The sequence below is a fragment of the Mirounga angustirostris genome, unplaced genomic scaffold, assembly GCF_029215605.1.
Source record: "Mirounga angustirostris isolate CCGP_5_RB_7025 unplaced genomic scaffold, mMirAng1.0.hap1 SCAF_15, whole genome shotgun sequence".
Lineage (NCBI taxonomy): Eukaryota > Metazoa > Chordata > Mammalia > Carnivora > Phocidae > Mirounga > Mirounga angustirostris.
Genome location: NW_026991723.1, coordinates 716820 through 739137, shown reverse-complemented (window position 1 = coordinate 739137; position 22318 = coordinate 716820). Strand labels below are relative to the sequence as shown.

General features: G+C 56.8%; 1 protein-coding gene across 2 annotated transcripts in view; it reads left to right on the top strand.

Annotated features, from left to right (window-relative positions):
* The window catches only part of BICD2 (BICD cargo adaptor 2), a 44475-nt gene that overhangs the window by 17337 nt on the left and 4820 nt on the right, over positions 1-22318 (top strand). For both annotated transcript variants that reach the window (XM_045882081.3, XM_045882080.3), the window contains exons 2-6: positions 11815-12027; positions 18105-18257; positions 19581-20015; positions 20579-21571; positions 21687-21838. In XM_045882081.3, the coding sequence (XP_045738037.1) occupies positions 11815-12027; positions 18105-18257; positions 19581-20015; positions 20579-21571; positions 21687-21838 (1946 nt within the window). The remainder of the gene's footprint in view (positions 1-11814; positions 12028-18104; positions 18258-19580; positions 20016-20578; positions 21572-21686; positions 21839-22318) is intronic.

Below are 22318 nucleotides of genomic sequence, written 5' to 3'. Positions count from 1 at the left end.
TACGCCTTCCCTCCCCTGGTTTTCTCTGGCTTGGCGTGTGCTGTGCCCGCTGCCTCAGACGGCCAGGCTGGTCTGGGAAGAAAGCTCCTCCAGAGCAGCCCCGCCTGGAGGCCTGCTTCCCACTGCCGCTTCCGCCCTGCTGATGCAGGCCCTTCTCCAGGAAGCCAGGCCCCGCCTGGGGTCAGGAGCAGGCTCGTTCTGTCTCTCCGTGCAGACCTGTTTCTGGGCCCCACGTACGCGTGTCAGAAACTGAGGGTCAGCCTCTGTGGCCAGGGCGGATGACCTGCTGCTGATGGTTCTCTTTGGGGGGCAGACGGCGAGGCCACTGCAGAGCAGATGAACTGCCTTCTGGGGCCACATGGGTGGGGGCAGTCCCTTGGGGGCTTGCTCTTCTAGCTCGACGAGTCCTGTTTCTCCCGGGCCTGGTCCCACCAGCTGCCTCAGCACCGGGCTGGGCATGTTGTGCCCAGCCCGGTGTGCCATGGGCACCGCCCCGCTCGTGCCCACGCTCCTGCCGGCCGGGTGCTGGGCTCAGCCACAGCCAGGGAGGAAGGGGCTCCTTGTCCAGGGCTCCCCCCAGGCCTGACCGGGCTCGGGGACAGGCCCCTCCAGCATACACTTAGAGTTCTTGTATAGCAAGCACAGGAAGTGGATGCCAGATGACAGGGAGGTGCTGGCTCAGACCGGGGGTCCGCAGACGGCTGCCCCAGGGCCACGTGTGGCCACCGGCCGGGGCTCATTATCAGAGTTTCAGTCCTTTGTGTTGTTGTGGCTGCTTGCACCCCACAGGACGGAGTAGGGAGTCATTGCCACAGACCCCACACCAGTGTGATGGTTAATTTTGTGTCAGTTTGGCTGGGCTAAGGGACACCCAGTTGTTGGGAAACAGGACTTTTGGGTGTGTCTCTCTGGAAGGGATTAGCATGTGATTCCGTGTGGGCGGGCGTCATCCACTCCCTCTGGCCCCGTGGAGCAAAAATGGGAAGGGTGAATTCTCTTTCCCCCTGAGCTGGGACGTCCATCTTCTGTCCTTGGGCCTTCAGACACCCCTTCCGGCTCTCCTGGGTCTGTCTCCGGCTTGCAGACAGCCGACTGTGGGACTTCCCCACTTCTGTAACCGCCTGAGCCAACTCCTGTAATAAATCTCTTGTGTCTATACCGGTGTGTTCTCTGGGGAACCCTGACTGGTACAGATTTGGTACCAAGTGTGGAGCTGCTTGGGGTCTCTTCCTGTTTTCCCCTCTGTCCCCACCCTCCCATCTTTGTCCCTGTGCTGGATGACCTGCCCAGAGGGGCTGCCTGGCTTCTCCCTCCGGGTGGGGCAGGGTCCGAGATTGGGGCCTCTAGGGACCTCATATCTCCTCGAGGGGCCTGTGCCCTGAGCTGGGCCGGTTAGGGACAGGCTGACGGAGCCTTTTGCCTGGAAGGTGTACATACCCCCTGCGGGCAGCAGGCTCTCCGTCCCCGGCTGGTTGCTGACCTGTGTGTGGACCTGGGACCCAGGGACCCTCTCTGAGCCCATGGCCTTAGGACAGTGGCCCCAGCATCCTACCGGCTGCTTCAGCTTCCCCGTTCAGGTACAACTTCACCTGCAGAACCAGGCCTGGGCAGATGTGGCTGGCTGGGCTGCGGCGTGCTGACCCCGGGCCAGGGGTGCTTCTCAGGGGGTCAGCAAAGCTCTTACCCTCTGTCCTGCTTTTGTCTCTGGATCTCAGCCGCATGGGGTAGTGGGGGCCCGGTGGGGGCCGGGTATCTGGGGCCCCCATGTACCAGTGGGGACTGCTGGGGGTCTCGGCATGTTGGTGCCGGCCGGAAATGCTGTGTGTGCGTGTGTGAGAGACCGTGCTCAGACCACAGCACACTGGGACTGCTGTGATTGCAACCAGGCAAGTGAGGAAGGTCTGGCCAGGGACCCGCCCGGAGCTGTCCCCCACCTCCTGTCACCTTGGCTCCTCGGGGGAGACAGGAGAGTGGGGACGCCCCGCGGGCACCCTGAGCTCCTGCCCGGCCCCCTGGGGGAAGCCCCGGGCCAGACTCTCCCCCACCCTGCCCCCCCACAGCCCTCTGCCTCCGCTGAGCCTCCCTGCCCAGGCCCTCCCCGCTGGAAAAGCACCGTGGCTCCTAAAGCTTTGGGAAGAGCTTGACACCTCCTGCCTAGGCTGTGCTCATGCTGCTTCCTCCGCTCTCCCTGGCCCAGCCCGGGGACCCTCCACACTGGGCAAACCCAGCCCCCTGCCCCTCGCCAAGTCTGGCCCTGACTGCAGGTGTCTGTGGTGTCCACAAGGGCAGGGATGAACTTGAGGTAGGACTGGTTGTGACCTCATGCCTGGGCTTGCGAGGCCATGTTGGGGCTCGCCAGGCTGGGTGTGCCCCGGAACCCATGTCAGGAACAGTGTCGCCCCGCCCGTGGCCAGGGCAGCCCCTAGGGGAACCTCACACCAGCGCTGCTGCTGGTACCTCCAGGGCCACTAGCTCAGAGCCCTGAGTGCGTCTTGGGGTCCAGGAGGGCGCCACCTTTCTTCCTCAGAGCAGCCAGTGACGTTTGGGGACCCTCCAGCGGACACTGGCCTGGGAGGGGCACGGCAGGGCAGGGGATGCTTTGAGGACGCGCGTGCCCACCGCTGGGCACCGCCGTCCGTTGGTGGACGCTGCTGCTCTGTGCGCCTCCTGGGACAGGGAGGCGGGTTTCGAGGTGGTGCACGGAGCGGGTGAGGATGCTTCGGTCAGAAGAAATCCAGGGCTGAATGACCGGGGGCACGGCCTTCACGTCTCAGACCCCCAGCCTCCCAGCCAGTGAGCTGGGGCAGCGAGCACAGGGTCGGGGTCTCCCCACTGGGGCAGGAGGCCTGCGGGAGGACAGCTTCCAGGAGGTGTCACTGAGGGAGCGCCTGGATCTGAAGCGTGGTAGGGCGTAGGAGCTCCCCCTGCCGGCCTCCCCGCGCCGATTCAGCGCGGTTTCGCAGCTGCCGCAGGTACTCCTGCCGACTCTCTGTGAAGACCTAGGAGCGGACGGTGTGCCTTCTATCGGGTGTCTGCTCTGCTCTTCATCGGGAAGCTGCCCGGTTGCACGATCAGCGGCCACACCGTTGTCCACGCCCGTGGGTGGGCAGTGCGGGCCGGCCACGCATTCTCCTCCCCAGTCCCTGATTCCTGCCTGTGCACGTCTTCTTGGGGGGGTATCTGCTCAGTTCCTCTGCTCATGTTTTATGGGGTTGTTTCTCTCACTTTGAGTTTTGAGAGCTCTTATGTTTTGGATGGAAGTCCTTTATCAGATGTGTGATTTGCCTAGATTTTTGTTCAGTCTGTGCCTGGTCTTTGCATTGTCCTTTTTTTTAAAATGAAAAGAGTCTGGAGATTGTTGCACAACAGTGTGAATGTCATCAACGCTACTGAACTGTCCACTTAAAAATGGTGAAGACAGTGAATTTTATGTTGTGTATTTAACCTCAATTTAAAAGTTTCCTGATTTTAAACAAAACTTGCTGGTGAACTACTTGTTTTCTCATTGTCATTTGACTCTCTTCCTGGCGGTGCTTTTTGTCTAGGAGGCTCGTGTTGTCTGCTGTTGACGTCACCGTGTCAGCTTTCTTACTGTTGCTTGGTGTGTCTCTGTTTGTTTACTTTAAGCTTTCTTTATCCTTATTTCTATTCCGTATATGTATCAGTAGCATATAGCTGGAATTCGTCTGGGGATAGTTTCTTGTATCCAGCTTGAGAATCTTTTTTTAGATTTATTTATTTATTTTAGAGAGAGAGTGGGAGAAGGGCAGAGGGAGAGAGAGACTCTCAAGCTGACTCCGTGCTGAGCGCAGAGCCCTACACAGGGCTGGAACTCACGACCCTGAGTTCAGGACCTGAGCTGAATCCAAAAGTCGGATGCTTAACTGACTGCGCCACCCAGGCGTCCCTGTTTGGTTTTTTTAATCTGATCACTGTAACATGGGTTCCCAGTGTCTTCAAAGATCATGTGTATTTATTTATGTTTCTCACCGAAGTATGTGAAAATAAAGAATTTAGATTGCCAAATTGCTGTTATTAATTTTATAAAGACCTTGAAAACTCAATAGAATTACCTTTTTTTTTTTTTTTTTAACCCCCTTTACCTATTTCCAGCTCTTTGCCTAACCACTAATAACCACTAATCCATTCTCTGTATCTGTGAGCATGGCTTTTGGTTTTTCTTAGATTCCACATATAAGAGAGATTGGGCAGTATTTCTTCCTGATTTACTTCACTTTGTCTAATGCCCTTGAGGTCTATCCTTCTCTTGTCTTTCAAGCAGCAGAAATTCTTAGTTTTGAAGTCCAAATTACCAGTTTTTTAAATAGGTCATGTCCAAGGTCACAAACATTTTCTCTTGTTTTCCCGTGGAAGTCTTATACTTTGAATGTTTAAGCTTATGACCCATTTTTTAAATTTATTTATTTATTTATTTATTTATTTATTTATTTATTTATTTATTTTAAAGATTTTATTTATTTGACAGAGAGAGACACAGCGAGAGAGGGAATACAAGCAGGGGGAGTGGGAGAGGGAGAAGCAGGCTTCCCGCAGAGCAGGGAGCCCGATGCGGGGGCTCGATCCCAGGACCCTGGGATCATGACCTGAGCCGAAGGCAGACGCTCAACGGCTGAGCCACCCAGGCGCCCCAGTACTTTTATTTTTTTTAAAAGATTTTATTTATTTATTTGACAGAGAGAGACACAGCGAGAGAGGGAACACAAGCAGGGGCAGTGGGAGAGGGAGAAGCAGGCTTCCCGCGGAGCAGGGAGCCCGATGCGGGGCTCGAAACCAGGACCCTGGGATCATGACCTGAACTGAAGGCAGACACTCAACCGACTGAGCCACTCAGGTGCCCCAATAAATATATCTTTAAAAAAAAAAAAAAATAAGGAAAGAAAGTCCAAAAGAATCTACAGAGTTCTCTAGTGAGAGTGAGTTTAACCAGGTTGCAAGATACAAGATTAATGTACCAAAATCAAACACTTCTACGTACAAGGAATGAACAATCAGAAAGTGAAAATTTTAAAAATGCTACTTAAAATAGCATCAAAAATATGAAATGCTTATGTTTAAATCTGACAGAAGATGTATAAGACATATGCACTAAAAGCTGTAAGTATTGCTGAGAGAAATTAAATAAATAAAGATATAAACATTCATGGGCCGGAAGACTCAATATTGTTAATATTAACAATTTTGGGGGCCCTTGGGTGGCTCAGTCAATTAAGCATCTGCCTTCGGCTCAGGTCATGGTCTCAGGGTCCTGGGATCAAGCCCCACATCGGGCTCCCTGCTCAGCCGGAAGCCTGCTTCTCCCTCTCTCTCTCTCTTTCTCTCTCAAATAAATAAATAAAATCTTTTTTTAAAAAAAGGAATTTGTCCATTTCAACTAAGTTGTCAAATTTATTGATGTAAAGCTGTTAATGATATTCCCCTATTATTATTTTTAGTTTGTGTAATGCTATCACCATTCATTCCTGGTACTGGTAATTTCCGTACCCCCAGTAGTCTGGCTAGAAGTTTATCAATTTGACCTTCTCAAAGATCTTGCTTTTTCAATTTAATTGATTTTTCTTTATGTTTTTTTTTCTATTTCACTGATTTCTACTCTGATCATTATTATTTCTTTTTTTTCTTTAGATTTCATCTGATCTTATTCTAGTTTTTTGTTTTTGTTTTTACTTTTTATTGGGGGAAAACAGAGCACAAGTCGTCAGTGTGAACTTGCATAAGCTGAACACACCCACGCCCACGTAAGGAGCACCCAGATCAAGAATCAGAAAACCTCTAGGGCGCCTGGGTGGCTCAGACGGTTAAGCGTCTGCCTTCGGCTCAGGTCATGATCCCAGGGTCCTGGGATCGAGTCCCGCATCAGGCTCCCTGCTCCTTGGGAGCCTGCTTCTCCCTCTGCTTCTCTCTCTCTCTGTCTCTCATGAATAAATAAATAAAATCTTAAAAAAAAAAAAAAAAAAGAATCGGAAAACCTCTAGCTTCACAAGCCTTCCTCGAGGGCCCATCCCAGCCAAAGGCCACCACTGCCCAGACGTCTACTGCATCGATTCATTTCACTTATTCTTGGAGCTGTACATGTAGATGGAATCACACAGTGTATACTTTTTCGTGTTTGGCTTCTTCCAACATTATGTGAGATTCATCTCTGTTGTCTGTATAACAGTGATCTACTCATTTTCATTTCTGTGTAGTATTCCATCGTGTGCCTGACTAGATGGCAAATTTTCCTCTTGTTGACAGACTGCTGGGGACTGTCTGGTCTGGGGCTTTTGTAAATTATGCTCCTATAAACGCGTTTTTAAACACATATGTAAATATTTCTCTCCCGTAGGAGTGGGAATTGAGGGTCATAGAACAGGCATGTGCTTAGCATTAGCACCTACTGTTTTCCTGAGTTAGTTGGCTTACGAATCCCACCCCCACCACCAGAGGGTGAGTGCTCATGAGGACTTGGGGCAAGGTGTGATGGTTCTCTTTCTCATTCCCCCACTCATGCTGTCCAGTGTTTGTCGGTTGAATGTCTGAGTAAATACATAAGCACATGGCTGAGAAAAGACCGATGTGCCTGGCTAAACTCTTTCAGACAGCACACGGGCCCAGAGACCCACCGTAAATGAGAAACAGCCCTCTCCTTAGGAATGCACAGCCTACTAGAGGGTGCAGACCGTGCTCCAGTCTGTTGGGTCTTACTGGGTCTGTGCTCAGTACAGGGGATCCCAAACTACCTAGGATGTGGAGTAGGACTGTGGCAGCCTTCATCCCTTGGCCCGGGGAGGCCCTGGGACCATTTGGGCAAAGCCCTGGCAGAAGCAAGCGCGGTGAGCTGGCGTGAGCACTGGGCTCTTAACCAGCTCAGCACTGCCAGGCTGCTTGCTGTGCCTTCAGTTTCACACAACACAGTACCTGGTCTGGTTTTTAGGATGGAAGCTAAGGTTATTGACTAGATTGTTCTTGTTTTCTAAATAGTCGTTTAGTGCTATAAATATCCTCCTAAGTACTTGCTTTAGTGGTGTCCCACAAATTCTCACATTCATTTCATTTTTATTCAGTTAAAAATACTTAGTATTTCCCTTCTGATTTCATCTTTGATCCATACATTACTTAGAAGTGTGTTATTTAGTTGCCAAATATTTAGGGATTTTTTTTTTTTTTTTAAGATTTTATTTATTTGCGAGAGAGAATGAGCGAGAGAGTGCATGCCCAGGTGGGAGGGGGAGTGGGAGAGGGAGAAGCAGACTCCCCACTGAGCAGGGAGCCCGATGCGGGGCTCGATCTCATGACCCTGGGATCATGACCTGAGCCGAAGGCAGACGCCTAACCCACTGAGCCACCCAGGTGTCCCCAAATAAATAAATCTTAAAAAAAAAAAAGTATTTTCTTCTATTGCATAGCTTGTCTTTTCACTTGATAGTGTCCTTTGATACACAAATGTTTTAATTACGCTGAAGTCAAGTTTATCTATTTTTGTTGTTTTTGCTCATGCTTGTGGTGTCAATGTTAAGAATCCATTGCCAATAAGGTCACGAAGATTAATCCCTATTTTTTTTCCTGAGAGTTTTAGTTGTAGTTCTTGCATTTAGGTCTCTGATCCATTTTGAGTTAATTTGTGTACGTGATGTGAGGTAGGGATTTGACTTCATTCTTTCGCATGTGGATATCCATTTGTCCCAGCTCCATTTGTTGAAAAACTATTCTTTTTTTTTTTCTCCATTCAATACATGCCCTCTTTAATAGCCATCACCAGACTAACCCATCCCCCCACCCCCCTCCCCTCTAGAACCCTCAGTTTGTTTCTCAGAGTCCATAGTCTCTCATGGTTTGTCTACCCCACCGATTTCCCCCCCTTCATTTCTCCCTTCCTACTATCTTCTTTTTTTTTTTTTTTAACGTATAATGTATTATTTGTTTCAGGGGTACAGGTCTGTGATTCAACAGTCTTACACAATTCACAGTGCTCACCATAGCACATACCCTCCCGAATGTCTATCACCCAGCCACCCCATCCCTCCCACCCCCCCACCACTGCAGCAACCCTCAGTTTGTTTCCTGAGATTAAGAATTCCTCATATCAGTGAGATCATATGATACATGTCTTTTTCTGATGGACTTATTTCGATTAGCATAATATCCTCTAGTTCCATCCACATCGTTGCAAATGGCAAGATCTCATTCCTTTTGATGGCTGCATAATATTCCATTGAATATATATACCACATCTTCTTTATCCATTCATCTGCTGATGGACATCTTGGCTCTTTCCACAGTTTGGCTATTGTGGACATTCCTGCTATGAACATCGGGGTGCACGTACCCCTTCGGATCCCTACTTTTGTATCTTTGGGGTAAATACCCAGTAGTGCAATTGCTGGATCGTATGGTAGCTCTATTTTCAACTTTTTGAGGAACTTCCATACTGTTTTGCAGAGTGGCTGCACCAGCTTGTGTTCCCACCAACAGTGTGAAAAACTATTCTTTCATCACTGAATTATCTTTGTACTCTTGTTAAAAATCAATTGACCACATATGCAAGGGTTTATTTCTGGAGTCTTTTTTTTTTTTTTTTTTAAGATTTTATTTATTTATTTGAGAGAGAGAGAGAGAGAGCACGAGAGGGGGGAGGGTCAGAGGGAGAAGCAGACCCCTCGCTGAGCCAGGAGCCCGATGTGGGACTCGATCCCGGGACTCCAGGATCATGACCTAGCTGAAGGCAGTCGCTTAACCAACTGAGCCACCCAGGCGCCCTTATATTAAGTTTTGAAATAGAGAATTTGAGTATTCCTGCTTTGTTTTCAATATTGTTTTAGCTGTTTTGGGCCCTTTGCAATCCCATATGAATTTCCATTTCCGCAAAAAAGGCCATTGGAATTTTGATAGGGATTGCATTGAGTTTCTAGTTAATCTTTAAAAGGACTTAAATAAGGAGAGCAAGTCTTTTATATTTGTTCCATAATTATAATTTTGGTGCTTTTCACTCCTCCTAAATCTGGATTTCCATCTGGTATTGGTTTTCTTCTGCCTGAAGGATTTTATTTAATGTCTGTAATGCAGGTCTGTAGGTGATAAATTTTTTCAGCTCTTGTCTGAACTCTGTGGAGTTTTCACTGGGTGTAGCCCTCTCGTTAATAGGTTTGTTTTGTTTTCTCAGAGTGGTTCCACTGTCTCCTGACTCATCAGAGAAATCTGCCGTCATCTCATACTTGTTTCTTTTCTCTGGGTGATTTTAGTGTGTCCTTTGCTTCACTGGTTTTAGGCAATTTTGTGATACGCCTTGGTGTAGTTTCTCTCATCGTGCTTGTGCTCAGGGGCGGATGAGCTGCTACCATCTGTAGATTTATAGTTTCTATCAAATTTGGAAATTTTTGAGCCATTATGGTTTTCAAGTACTTCGTTTATCCTCACCCTGCCTCTTCCCTGGGACTCTAGTTACCCATGTTTGACCCCAGCTCACTCTGCTCTCTGGTTTTTCAGTCTTTCTTTTTCTGTGTTTTGTTTTGGGTAGTCTTGGTGCTGTTTCTTCAAGCTTACTAGTCTTCTATGTTGTGTAACTGGCTGGTAATCCCATCCGTCGCCCCCTCGCGTCACTCCCTGTCCTTCCATGCTGCGTGTCTTCTGGGTCACTGCTCCGCATGGGCCGTGTGTGCTCTGTGTCCTGAGCCTGCTCGTCTCCTGGCTCTGCCGGGGCGATGGTGAGTTCTCCCCATTGTGGTGGACCAGTTTCCCTTCCCTGTTGCTGCCAGTTTCATGGAGTTGGGAGCTGGTGCCTTTATTCCTGTGTGTTCTCAGGCTTTGTTCTGGGACAGAGTTTGATGCCGTCAGGTTGCGCCCGTCAGCTTTGTTGGTCAGGACCAGAGAGCGCTGACCGGCTCCATGTCCCTGCTTGCTGCTGGTGGCCCTCTCCCAGGTTTGCACTGATTGTGCCCTCTGTCCGCGGTCGGCCCCTTCTGCTGCCCTGTCCAGCGTCTTGCAGCACCGCCTCCTTACTGAAGGTCTGCTGGTCTGCCTGCCATCGTCTCTCTCTCTCTCAGCACCAGGACGGGAGGTCCTTCGGTGGGGACAGAGCTGTCGCGAAGCTCACCTGCGCTTCCCCTCACTCTCTGGTGCTTAGTCACACAGAGTTCCCTGTTAATGGTAGCTTTCGCACCCAGGAGCCAGACCCAGTCACTGTGACTGTCTTACTAGCTCCGCAGGAGGGTCACCCGCCTCGGTGCTCGTGGGCTGGGCTGGGGACTGCGCGGAGGTGAAGATTCGGGCTGAGGCTGGCAGCCTGGTGTCACAGTGTTCAGCCGTCTGGCCTTGGGACAGCCTCTGATGATTGACCCAATGCCTGGTGAGATGTCCACACTCCAGCCTGGGGTTCAGGAGTGTGTTGTGCAGCTGGGGGTCAGGGCTGCCACCAGGTTGGGCCAAGTCTTGTGTAGACATGGATCTGTGCTTTGTTTGGTCTTTTATTTGGGACCGGGATGGAGGAGGACAGCATCAGGAATCAGAGCTGAGCTGACTTGGTTTGAAAGGAAACTGGCATTTTCATGGAACGGGCCGTGGGGGCAGCTGGGGGCAGATGAGCAAGACCTGTCCTCGGGAAGGAGAGACCCCACTTCATTTACCAGTCCCCCGCTGGCTTTCTGTGTTTTGATATATTATCAGAAATGGTGCTGCTCAGTAACACCCTTATCTTTATGCATATTTTCCTAATTGTTTTCTTAGACGGAATTCCTAGACTTCATATCAAATAGCAAATAAGCGAAAATGCGCTTGTTTCTCTCAAGACTTAAAGACATCAACTACTTTCTTCTTCGGTAGCCCTCCCCGGATTTTGTTTTTCTTCCGTGAGCCGGGAGCCCTGTAGAGAGTCTGCATGGGGTGGCCATTGGGAGGGGGGCTGCTGGGGAGGACACACACAGGCCCGTGGGGGTTGCGTCCTGGTGACTGGGGCTGTGCCAGGTGGTCGGATGGAGGCACTGGATGAGGGCCGCAGCCCGCGCAGGACCTAGCCCGTGGACTGGGTCGGCTGCACCTGCCATGTTGTGCTCACCCATGGGGTCTCCTCCCTGAAGCTGGGCGCAGTGCCCCCTGGCCTGTTGCAGCCCAGAGCCCTCCCTGGGTCTAAGGGTGGGGATGGCAGCGTCCTCTCCCCTCTCTCTGGTACTTTCTGCTCTCTGCCCAGGCCCTGGTCTGTCGACTGGTTCTGAGTGTCCTGGTTCACGCTCCTGTCCCATCACTCGGCCCAGTCCTGGGCTCACACCCTCCCAGGCCTTCCTGGTCTCAGTGGCCTCCCAGGATGGGTGAGCAGACGGGTCAAGATCAGGCAGTGGAAGGGTGCCTCCCTGAGCCTCGGTTTCTCCATCTGGAGTGGGGCAGAGGGGTGCTGTGGGGGCCGCAGACCTGTCCTGGTGGTAGGGTAGGATCTCCCTGCCTGGCCCCTAGGTCAGCAGCCTGACTCCGGAAAGGGGCTGTGCTGCTGGGGGCCCCATACCCACCTCCTCTCTCTGGGCCCCTAGCCAGTCCCTCAGCTGGGCCCAGGTCCTTCCCTGCCTGGCCCTGCTCGGCCATCAGCCCCACCTAGCTCCTCCCTGTCCCTACCCCCACCCGACCACTGGCCCTGCAGCCCTGTGTAGCCCTTAGGTGTCCAGTACCCCTCCAGTGGCCAGTGGCCCCCATCCAGCTCCCCCCGTGTCCAATCATGTCCTTCCTCAATGTCCAGCTCCTGGGCACTTGCATGAGCCGCGTCCCCAGAGGGAGTCCTGCCGCAGGGCTAGCCAGCGTCGGCCTCCCTCTTACAAGCATCTGGTCTCTGCACAGGCGTTTGGACAGGCACACACGAACCACAAGAAGGTGGCCGCGGACGGCGAGAGCCGCGAGGAGAGCCTGATCCAGGAGTCGGCCTCCAAAGAGCAGTACTATGTGCGCAAGGTGCTAGAGCTGCAGACGGAGCTGAAGCAGCTACGGAACGTGCTCACCAACACACAGTCGGAGAATGAGCGCCTGGCCTCCGTGGCGCAGGAGCTGAAGGAGGTAATGGGCACGCCCAGTGGGGAGGGGAGGGCGAGTGTCTGGTGCCCTTTGGGAGGTGGGAGGCTGCGCTGCCGCCCTCGAGGTGGGGTGGGCGAGCGGCAGGGACAGCGGGTGCAGCGCGGAGCCCGTGTGAGCGAGTCCTGGCCATGGCCTCGGGACCCCTGGGTTGTCATCCAGAAGGGCAGGGGGCCCTACTCTCTGCCCTCTGTTTACTTGGGGGGCAGAGACAGGTGACCAGAGGGACACATGGTTCTGAGTGCCTCACTTCCGATGGGACGGTACGGAGCAGTCAGGATCCCATAGGGCTGGTTTGGGACAGAGCCCAGGGGCTGGCAACAGTGGGGAGCAGTCACCCCCCTGGTTGGGGGTCAGAGATCATGAAGGCCTGTAGGTCTGGGAGGAGCTTGGCTTGGATGGGATCGCTGTACGGAGCGGAGCCAGAGTGCATGATTTCACTTCCTCCCACGGGATCACCGGGTTGGGATGGAGGGAGGGGCCGCCGGGGAGGTGGGTTTGAGCTCACTGAGGCAGTCTCAGCCCTGCAGCTTCCAGGCTTGTTCCGCTCTCCTCCTCCTCCAGAAGGGCTTGTCTGGGCTGTCGGGAAAGCCCCGGTGACCTGCTGACTCCTGGGTTTGGGCGCCAGGAAGTGAGCTCGGCCAGTCCCGCGTGAGAGCGGGTTTGGTGGGGCCGGGGTTCCTGCTGTTGGTGCTTCAGGAGGAGACCTGCTGCTCCCCGCCCCACGCACCCTCAGCCGCCTCTTTCTCTCAGGGCCCTGCCTCTTGCCCCCCAGGTCCCGCTCAGACCAGGGGCCCAGCCAGTGTCCCCGCCCTAGTCAGCCCCATCTGTACCCTATTCCTGAGCTCTTCTGCTGGTCCGGCCTCGGCTGTGGCCATCCCCTCTCCTCCTTGAGGCTGCACCTAAGGCTCAGGCCTGGCTGAGGAGCCTGAACCCCAAGAACACGGCGCCAAGCACTGTCCCCAAGAAGTGCGGCCCTGTGCCCGCCTCCGTGTGGCACGCACTGCAGGCCGTGCAGCGTCACCCCAGGGGACACACCGCTTCCGTGAGGATAGCTGTACCGCCCCGTGCCTGGTCTGGCTGCCGTCCGTGTCCTCTGCCAGAACCCCCGTGACAGTCGGCTTAAGTGTGCCCCCCCATGCCAACTTTCCAGGGGCATCGATGGCCTGTCATGTGACCCGTGTAACAGATGTACTCAGCACACGGGACAGCTTCAGCTGCCCCAGAGCTCATCCTTTTGGTGATTCTGTGGGCACCTCGCAGGTGGGGAAACCAAGGAGCATGCCTAGGGTCAGGCCGGCAGCTCTAGGTCCTGACCTCTGACATCAGCACTGTAGTGTGACCTAGTGCAGCCCAGCTAGCATCTGTTCTGGGACGTGGCCTGGAGCCTCATTTTGCAGATGGAAAAGCAGAGGCCCTGGGAGGTGGGCATGGCTGCAGTTGGCTAGAGGCAGTCAGGTCTCGTGCCCACACTGAGGCCTCCCAGAGATTCGCTCTGGGAGGCAGGGTGGGGGCTGCCCTTGAGAGGCGGGACTGGGTTGGTGAGGAGTCAGCCTCATCTGCCCAGTGGGGCCCTGCCCGGTGATTTTTTTGTCCTGGTGGACCCTGTCCTTGCTGCCCTGTGGACCCCGTGTGTCTTGGGACCTAGAGTCCCAGCAGAATTCTGTGCCCCCTGCCACCTAGGGCAGAAGCCAGGAAAGGCTTGATTGTCCAGTGGTGGTGTCTGGGCTGCCCAGAGCCGGCTGGAAGGAAGCCAGGCGTCTGCTCATGAGCTCAGGCGGGAGCAGCCTTGCCAGGCGCCAGGTGGGCTCTTCAGCGTGGGGTGGCTCCCAAGCCAGGGGATGGAAGGTGGGGGGACTGTCTCATGGGCAGACAGCCTGGAGGCAAGAGGAGGGGATGTGGGTATATGGACGAGGCAGCAGGGATGGAGCCCCACACGGGAGGAGGAACTGGGAGGCCTGGGTGGGTCTTGAGGGAATGGACCCCGTGAGGAAGTGCACATCCCTCCTGGGGAGCAGGGCTGGGCCTGACTTGCCCAGGGTGTGGCATGCAGCCCCCCAGGAGGTCAGGGGAGTCAAGGAAGGCGTGTCTGCAGAGGGGCAGATGTTCCCTGGACAACCTGCACGGGGGGGACGGGGGGCCCTCACTCCATCCATCCTTGGCCTCTGCGGTTACATACAAAAAACACTTACCTGCCCAGGCACTTTGGGGGTCCCTGGACATCCAGGAGAAGGTGCCTCCGGGTCCCAGGCAGGCCCACCTGCCGCCCCATCGTACCCCGTTTCAGAGCTGGTCCTTCTCCTGGTGACAGCAGCCGTAGGCACAGGCTTCCTAGGGACTCCAGTAAAGGAGGCCCGCCCCGCAGGCTTCTCAGCTGCCATGTGTCCAACACAGCTTTGGAACCTTCCACGTCCCTGCAGAAGCCACAGTGCTTGGCGCATCCCAGGACTCTGGTCAGACCAGCTGCATTGTCTCCCTCGAGACAGCAGGTCCAGCCTGGGGCGTCGCTTATCACCTCCCTAGAACCCCCTGGGAGAAAGGCAGTGGGAAGTACAGCTGGGGGCCTGGAGGAGAGAGCCCCCACCTGAGAGACCCCTTTGTGTCCTTCTGGCTGGCTTGTATGGTTGTCACAGGCCCCTCAGTGAGGCTGGTCCCTGGGTGCCCTCTCCTGACGCCCCTGCCTGGCTCCTCCTTCCCCTACCAGCCAGAGCTCCTGTGGCCATGGCCCAGGCTGCAGGACCCAGGGCCCAGGGCATCACCGCTGCTCTGGAACCTTCCGGGCAGAGAATCTCCCAGCCACGACTGCTCTCGTCTCCCCCCCCCCATCCCCCCCCCCACGCACGCACACACACACCTGGGGTGCCTCAGTCCCTCTTGGGCTGGACAGGAGGGTGGGCAGAGCCCTGGCTGGAAGGACAGACGCCTGGCTCAGCCCTGACCTGCCGGTGCCCCCTGCCCTGACGGCGCTTCTCTGTCCGTGTGAGGACAGCCATCTGGTCCAGAGTGAGTCCCGTCTGCGGTTCCTCCGTGGCCTCTGTGGGGCTTCCTCACTGAAGGGGGGTGTGCTGGCTGGCTGGGCTGGGGGCTCTGAGGGGCATGGAGAGGGTTTGCCAACAAGGAACCTGAGGTCTGGGGTCCCCGGGCGTCCACCTTCTCCACCTGGCCGGCACCCTGTTGGCGCCCATCATCAGGGCTGCCGTCGACGGGCTGCCTGGGAGAAGATGCTTACTTTGGGGAAAACCAAACCACATGGTGGCCCGTTGGAGCTTGTCTGAGCCCTCAGAGTTGGGTGTGTGCTAGGCGGAGGTGCCAGGTCTGCTGTGGGACCAAAATGCAGGCATTTGGACCCCATAGCATCAGCAGACAGCAGCCTCACCTGCCACATGGCGTCCTGGGCGCACTTGTGAGCTGGTGCTCCCGACCTTGCCTCCCACGGGACCCCGTGCCCGTTGTCAGCCCGGGTGCTTATGATTGGAGGCTGTGTTGACATTCCTGGCCACGGAGCAAGGCGAGATGTGACTCCTGGGGACCCACATGGGTCTTCCCATGGACCCGTCACCCTGACTTGGAAGGTTGAGTCTGTCCCGGCCGTGGGGGGAGCTGCCCCACGGGCCTCTTTCTGCAGTCTGGAGGGTGGGTAGCTGCGGGCTTCAGACCTTGGCTTCCACCCTGCCCGGTGGCCATGGCAGGTCACGCCACGCATGTGTGGGCACCTCCTGCACCCAACGTGAGAGAGGGCGGAGCTGGCAGGGCGTTTCTGGCAGAGGGACGAGCAAGCACTTGCTTGGTGGTCATGGGAAGGGAGGAAGTGTTCTGGGTAACAGTGCACGCTCGGAGCAAGCTGGAGCCGGTGGTGTGTGCGCTCTGTGGATGGTCTTACAGGATGTGTTGTCTTTCGGTCAAGGACACAGACTGTGTGCGGCTTCAGCTCAGCAGGGGTCCCACGTGCGCCTGGTGCTCGGGTTCCGGGGTGCAGAGGGTGTGGGAGGCCCGGGGCAGGCAGACAGGCTGGCCTCCACTCCCCTGCCACCTCCTCTTTCTGTCCACCTCCGGGACTTGTTGAGCTTTAAATAAAGCCCATTTGGAAGGATAGGAATGTGTTTTGCTCATGGCCATGCTCCCAGTGTCGCTTCCTGTGTCCTCTCATGCTGAGTGGGCAGTTGCTCCGAGCAGGGGCGTCAGGCCAGGGTGGACTGAGCCACAGGGCGGGGGGGGCACCCAGCCTGCTGGAGCCACGTGGACGTCACGGTTCTTATAAGTCAGTGACCGTGGTGGTAGTGAGGGCTCTCTAGAGCGCACACCCGGGGAGGGAGAGAGCGGTTTAGGGTAAGGAATTGGCTCATGTGACCGTGAGGGCGATGGGCCCGTGGCTGGAGACCCAGGGAAGAGCTGATGTTGTAACTGGAGTCTGAAGGGGTCTGGAGGCAGAATTTCTCTTTCCGGAGAATTCTAGTCTTCTCTTTAGGAGTTTGAACCGATTGGAGGAGGCCCATTATGGAGGGTGCTCTGCTTCACTCAGAGTGTGCTGAATTAAACGTCACTCTCGCCTTTACCCAGCATGGTGGCGCCTAGGCTGGCGTTTGCCCAAATACCTGGATGTGGGGGCCTCGCCACGTTGACGCTGATGTTAACCGTGATAGTCGGGCGGTAAACAAGGGTGGTGTGTGGGGGGCTTTGTCAGGGATTTCCAGCTGCCACTCTGGATCCACAGAAGTGAGTGACTCTGTTTCCTCACGTCGCCGCTCTGACTGTGTCATTTTGCTTATTTTTGCCTGTTCAGCAGGGGTTTTGCTTTCCTGGTGAGCCTTGCTTTTTCTCCAGCTGTGTGTTTCTTCTGGTGTCGCTCTCGGCCACCTCCCCGGGTCACTTTGCCGGAGACTCATGTAGTGAGCAGCTGTCAGGAGTGCTTGCTACGGAAGGACTCCCCCTTACTGTCCTTTCATGTTTTCCTTCTTTCTCTCTGGTCCTGTTTCATTACCAATCCAGCGTTGCTGTTGCGTGCATACCTGCATGGAGTGTTGGGGTCTTATGTGCGGAGCTCCAGCACAGTGGAGAGGCCACTGGGCCTGGGGGCACCAGATGCCACCTAGAGTGTGGAAACCAGGGAACAGGTGGGGCATAGGCTGTGCAGGGGTCATTTCTGCCCCCCGGGGCCGTTGGCCATGTCTGGAGACCGTTCCAGTTGTCGCAGTGTGGGAGGGAGCTGCTAAACATCCTGGAACATACAGGACGGCCCAGAATGTCACAAGGACTGAGGTCAAGGGACCCAGCCAGGTCCTGGCTCAGGGCGCCGGTGGCAGCTCACACAGGGTCTGCCTGACACCTGAATCCTCAGGGTAGCAGCTTCACTCAGATAATCCACATCCCTTACAACTCACTCACTTCACGGGTACATAGGTTTATGCACCGTCCCAAATCCACTTCTGGATACTCCCGTCACTCCAGAAAGAAACCGTGTCAGGTGCTCGTTCCCCACGCACCCCACATTCCGCCTTCTCTGTGTGCGGATTGGCCTGTTGTGAACGCTTCCTGTGTGTGGAATCATATGGTGCGTGGCCATGTGTCTAGTTTCTTTCATCACGGTAGTGGTTCGAGGTCCCTTCGCGTTACGGCACGTGGCGGCCCGTCGTGTCCGTCCTCATGGCTGAACCACACCCATTGTGTGAATGTATCACATGTCGTTTATGTGTGTGCCAGTCAGTGAGCTTTGGGTTGTTCCCACATTTGGCTACTGTGACTAGTGCCGTTGCTTCTCGGGGTGCCTGCCGAGGAGGGGCGCTGCTGGGTCAGATGGCGCTGAGCTGTTCCAGCAGCTGTGGCATGTGAGGGAGGGACTGCTTTTAGCCCATTTTACGGATGAAGGAACCAGGGGTCAGAGCAGGCTGAGACCCTGCACTGCTCACCCCCAGAGCACACTGCCCGGGCTGTGGCTCCCCCTGAGTGGCCACACCGGGCTCCGTGCAGGCCTGGGCTCGGAGTCCCAGCTGCGTGGCCTCCAGCGCCGGTGGGACCAGCTGTGACCCGCTGTGACCAGCTGCCCACGCCCACCTTCCTCTCTGCAGATCAACCAGAACGTGGAGACCCAGCGTGGCCGCCTGCGGGATGACATCAAGGAGTATAAGTTCCGAGAGGCCCGCCTGCTGCAGGACTACTCGGAGCTGGAGGAAGAGAACATCAGCCTGCAGAAGCAGGTGTCTGTGCTCAGGCAGAACCAGGCAAGTGTCCAGGCTGCGGCCCCTGCCCCTCGCTTCGCGGTCTCTGTGGTCCACAGGTGTTTCCCTGCCTCCTTCCCCACAGCCGAGCCCAGGGCCGCACAGTGCACTGCTGTGGGCTGGGGGGTGGGGTGACAGGGCCCAGCCTCTCCTGGACCACAAGAACGAGGTCTCTGCCTATAGGATTGGCTGACCGTGGCCTGGCCAAGGTGTCCCAGTCAGCAAAGGTGGAAAAAAATACAACAGGTGATGCAGAGGGGACACCCAAGCCGCAAGAGGCAGGATGTCCAGCTCCATCCCTCCCACTTCCTCAGTTTGCCCGCTCCCTTGTCTCTGTGGTCCCGGGCCTTGGTAGCCCCCCGGGTAGAGCCGATGGGCATTGAGGAGCAATAGGGAGATGTCCAAGCTCTTATCTCCTGCGCTCGGATAACCCCAACAACAGGTGGGGTGAGAAGGATCACCTCTGCTGGTGACAGGACGCCCACGTGATACCCCTGGAGGTCTGCACCTGCCGCCTACCTCTCCCGGGGTCACAGCTCTGCAGGCTGGGGACTGGGGGACCTTTTCCCAGGAACCCCAAAGCTCAGCGCCCTGGATGTTTAAATCTTGTGTGGGGAGGCCTGGGCCTGTGTGTGTATGTCGACAGAAGGACACGGGCTGCACAGCAGGCCACACAGGGAAACTGAGTCAGGTGGTGGCGTCCAGGCCCCTCCCCGGCCTCCCCTCCCCTGGGCCTGGGGTCTTATGTGCGGAGCTCAGTCCTGCACCAAAGTGGTTTGTTCCTGACTTCTTGCACCAATATAACAGAATGATAAGAAGTATCTTTAGAAATTTCCCATAGGCCCTGAGCCCCCAGTGCAGGCGCCCTCGTCCGCCCGCAGACACGGTTTCAGTCCCTGGGACTCTGGGTTGTCTTCCCTTCCCACTGGGGTGCCTCGGGGTCTGGGTGCCGGGAGCGCAGCGACACATCCCTCCTCCGCGGGAGCGGTCGTACTTTTGTTTGGAAGTAGGGTTAGAAGTGATGGTCATCACATGCGTGTCGATACGTGTTTCATGTTTCTTAGAATATTTAACTGGCTCTTCACGTTCGTTGCATAGCTTTGTGGAATTTACGGCCAGTGTGCGTGTGGTGACGTTTTGCGCGACCCGGCCCGGGTGCAGCAGGGGTGTCGTGTCTCCGGCTCTGCTGCCGGCAGTGCTCGGGTCCCGGGTGTGGGTGTGCACCTCGGGCCCAGCGCCCCCGAGCGTCGGCCAGCCCCTCCTGTGGCATCTGCACGCTGGTGTTTCCCCCTCGCACGGGCACAGCACGGTGTCGCTCTCTTTCAGGTGGAGTTTGAGGGCCTCAAGCACGAGATCAAGCGTCTGGAGGAGGAGACCGAGTACCTCAACAGCCAGCTGGAGGACGCCATCAGGCTCAAGGAGATCTCAGAGCGGCAGCTGGAGGAGGCGCTGGAGACCCTGAAGACGGAGCGGGAGCAGAAGCTCAGCCTGCGCAAGGAGCTGTCCCACTACATGAGCATCAACGACTCCCTCTACACCAGCCACCTGCACGTCTCCCTGGAGGGCCTCAAGCTCAGCGATGACCCCGAGGCCCTGGCCAACGGCTTCGAGCACGGCGGCCTGGCCAAGCTGCCGCTGGACAACAGGACCTCCACGCCCTCCAAGGACGGCCTCGCCCCACCCTCCCCCAGCCTGGTGTCCGACCTCCTCAGTGAGCTCAACATCTCCGAGATCCAGAAGCTGAAGCAGCAGCTGATGCAGGTGCGGGCGGCCAGGGTCTCACAGCCCAGGGGCCTTGGGGCTGCGCACGCTGTCCCTGCCTCCAGCCCCGCCCCCGCAGTGTTGACAGATGCCGGGCCTTTGTCGACGTTGTGCACCCCCTTTGGAGTACTAGTGTTGATTGTAAAGTCCATGTTGTTACCCAAAGCAGAGCTGTAGAGATGCAGGGCAGGTGCCCAGAGGAGGAGGTTCCTGATGATGAGGGGGCGGTTTGGGCCCGCCGCAGGGTTCCCCAGGTTTGCTCGTGCCCTTTCATGGGGTCCACGTGCAGCCTCCCGCGCTGCATCCTGGGGATGCATCACATCAGGGTTTCCTGCCCTGGACAGAGCAGAGTCCGGGGGTCTGCAGCATGACCCGTCTCCAAGGAGGGGCCCACCCAGCTCCGCAAGCCTCCAGGCAGGGAGGGCCCACCGAGGCCCCACACCGGCACCCCCACTGCACACATCACAGACCTGCAGCATGACAGCTGGGGCACAGGCGGGGTCACCACCGGGTCTGTCCTGGGGGTCCTGCAGGCTGCTGATGGGCCTCCTGTGCTTTTGCAGATGGAGCGGGAGAAGGTGGGCCTGCTGACAACGCTGCAAGACACACAGAAGCAGCTGGAGCAGGCGCGGGGAGCCCTGTCGGAGCAGCGCGAGGAGGTGAGCCGCCTCACAGAGAACCTCAGTGCTCTGCGGCGCCTGCAAGCCGGCAAGGAGCGGCGGACGGCCCTGGACAGCGAGAAGGAGCGTGACAGCCATGAGGACGGTGACTACTACGAGGTGGACATCAATGGGCCTGAGATCCTGGCTTGCAAGTACCGTGTGGCCCTGGCAGAGGCAGGTGAGCTTCGCGAGCAGCTGAAAGCCCTGCACAGTGAGCATGAGGCTGGCGAGGCCCGGCATGCGGAGGAGAAGGGCCAGCGTGAGGCCGAGAGCCAGGCGCTCGCTGAGAAGGTCTCCCTGCTGGAGAAGGCCAGCCGCCAGGACCGCGAGCTGCTGGCCCGGCTGCAGGCGGAGCTGAAGAAGGTGAGCGACGTCGCTGGTGAGACGCAGGGCAGCCTGAGCGTGGCCCAGGACGAGCTGGTGACCTTCAGCGAGGAGCTGGCCAGCCTCTACCACCACGTGTGCATGTGCAACAACGAGACGCCCGCCCGCGTCGTGCTGGACTACTACCGGGAGGGCCCGGCCGGCCCCGAGGCCCGTGGGCACCGCTCGCCCGTCCTGCCCAGGGGGCCGCCAGCCACGGAGGGCGGGCCGGGGGACAGCAGCCCTTCGCCCAGCCCCTCTCTGCCCTCGCCCCTGAGCGACCCGCGTCGGGAGCCCATGAACATCTATAACCTGATCGCCATCATCCGTGACCAGATCCGGCACCTGCAGGCGGCCGTGGACCGCACCACAGAGCTGTCCCGGCAGCGCCTGGCCTCCCAGGAGCTGGGCCCTGCCGCGGATAAGGACCGGGAGGCGCTCATGGAGGAGATCCTCAAACTGAAGTCACTGCTGAGCACCAAGCGGGAGCAGATCACCACGCTGCGCACGGTGCTCAAGGCCAACAAGCAGGTGTGTGGCCGGGCGGGGCTCCTCCCTCCCTGGGCCCCGGACGGGGACCCGTGGAGGCAGGCGGACCCCTCCCCGAGTTTCTCAAGCCCCTGCCCTTTGTGTATCTGACCCCCAGACGGCCGAGGTGGCCCTGGCCAATCTGAAGAGCAAGTACGAGAACGAGAAGGCCATGGTGACCGAGACCATGATGAAGCTGCGCAACGAGCTGAAGGCCCTCAAGGAGGACGCCGCCACCTTCTCCTCCCTGCGCGCCATGTTTGCCACCAGGTACCGCCCGTGGCTCCTGCCAGTGTGGGCCGGGGGGGTCAGGCCGTGCGGGGGCTCCATCCCTGCCACTGTTGAAGGCCCACGGGCTGTTGCCTGCGGTGTTGGCCGCACTGCTGCAGGAGGGAGGGGGCTGGCAGTGGAGGCTGAGAGGCCAGGGCCCAGAGGCCGGCTGCAGGCACCAGGTTTGAAGCGGGTGCGGGCTGAGGCCGACACCCGGCAGACAGGGAGTTGGCCCCCCGGAACGCAGCAGGAAGTATGTAGATTCACAAGGAAGTGGCGGGGTCCTGGGGTGCCCCGTCTGACCTGCCCATCGGGGATTAAGCTGGGGAGGGCAGCCAGCTGTGGACGTGGGCATCCAGATGCCTCCACCAGGAAGGCAGAGCCGGAGGCTGCTCGGGGGGCCTGGTTTCGGGTGTTTGCACTACCCAGAGGGGCTGGTGTTGGGCAGGCACCAGGGATGGGACCTCGGTGGTCCAGGCA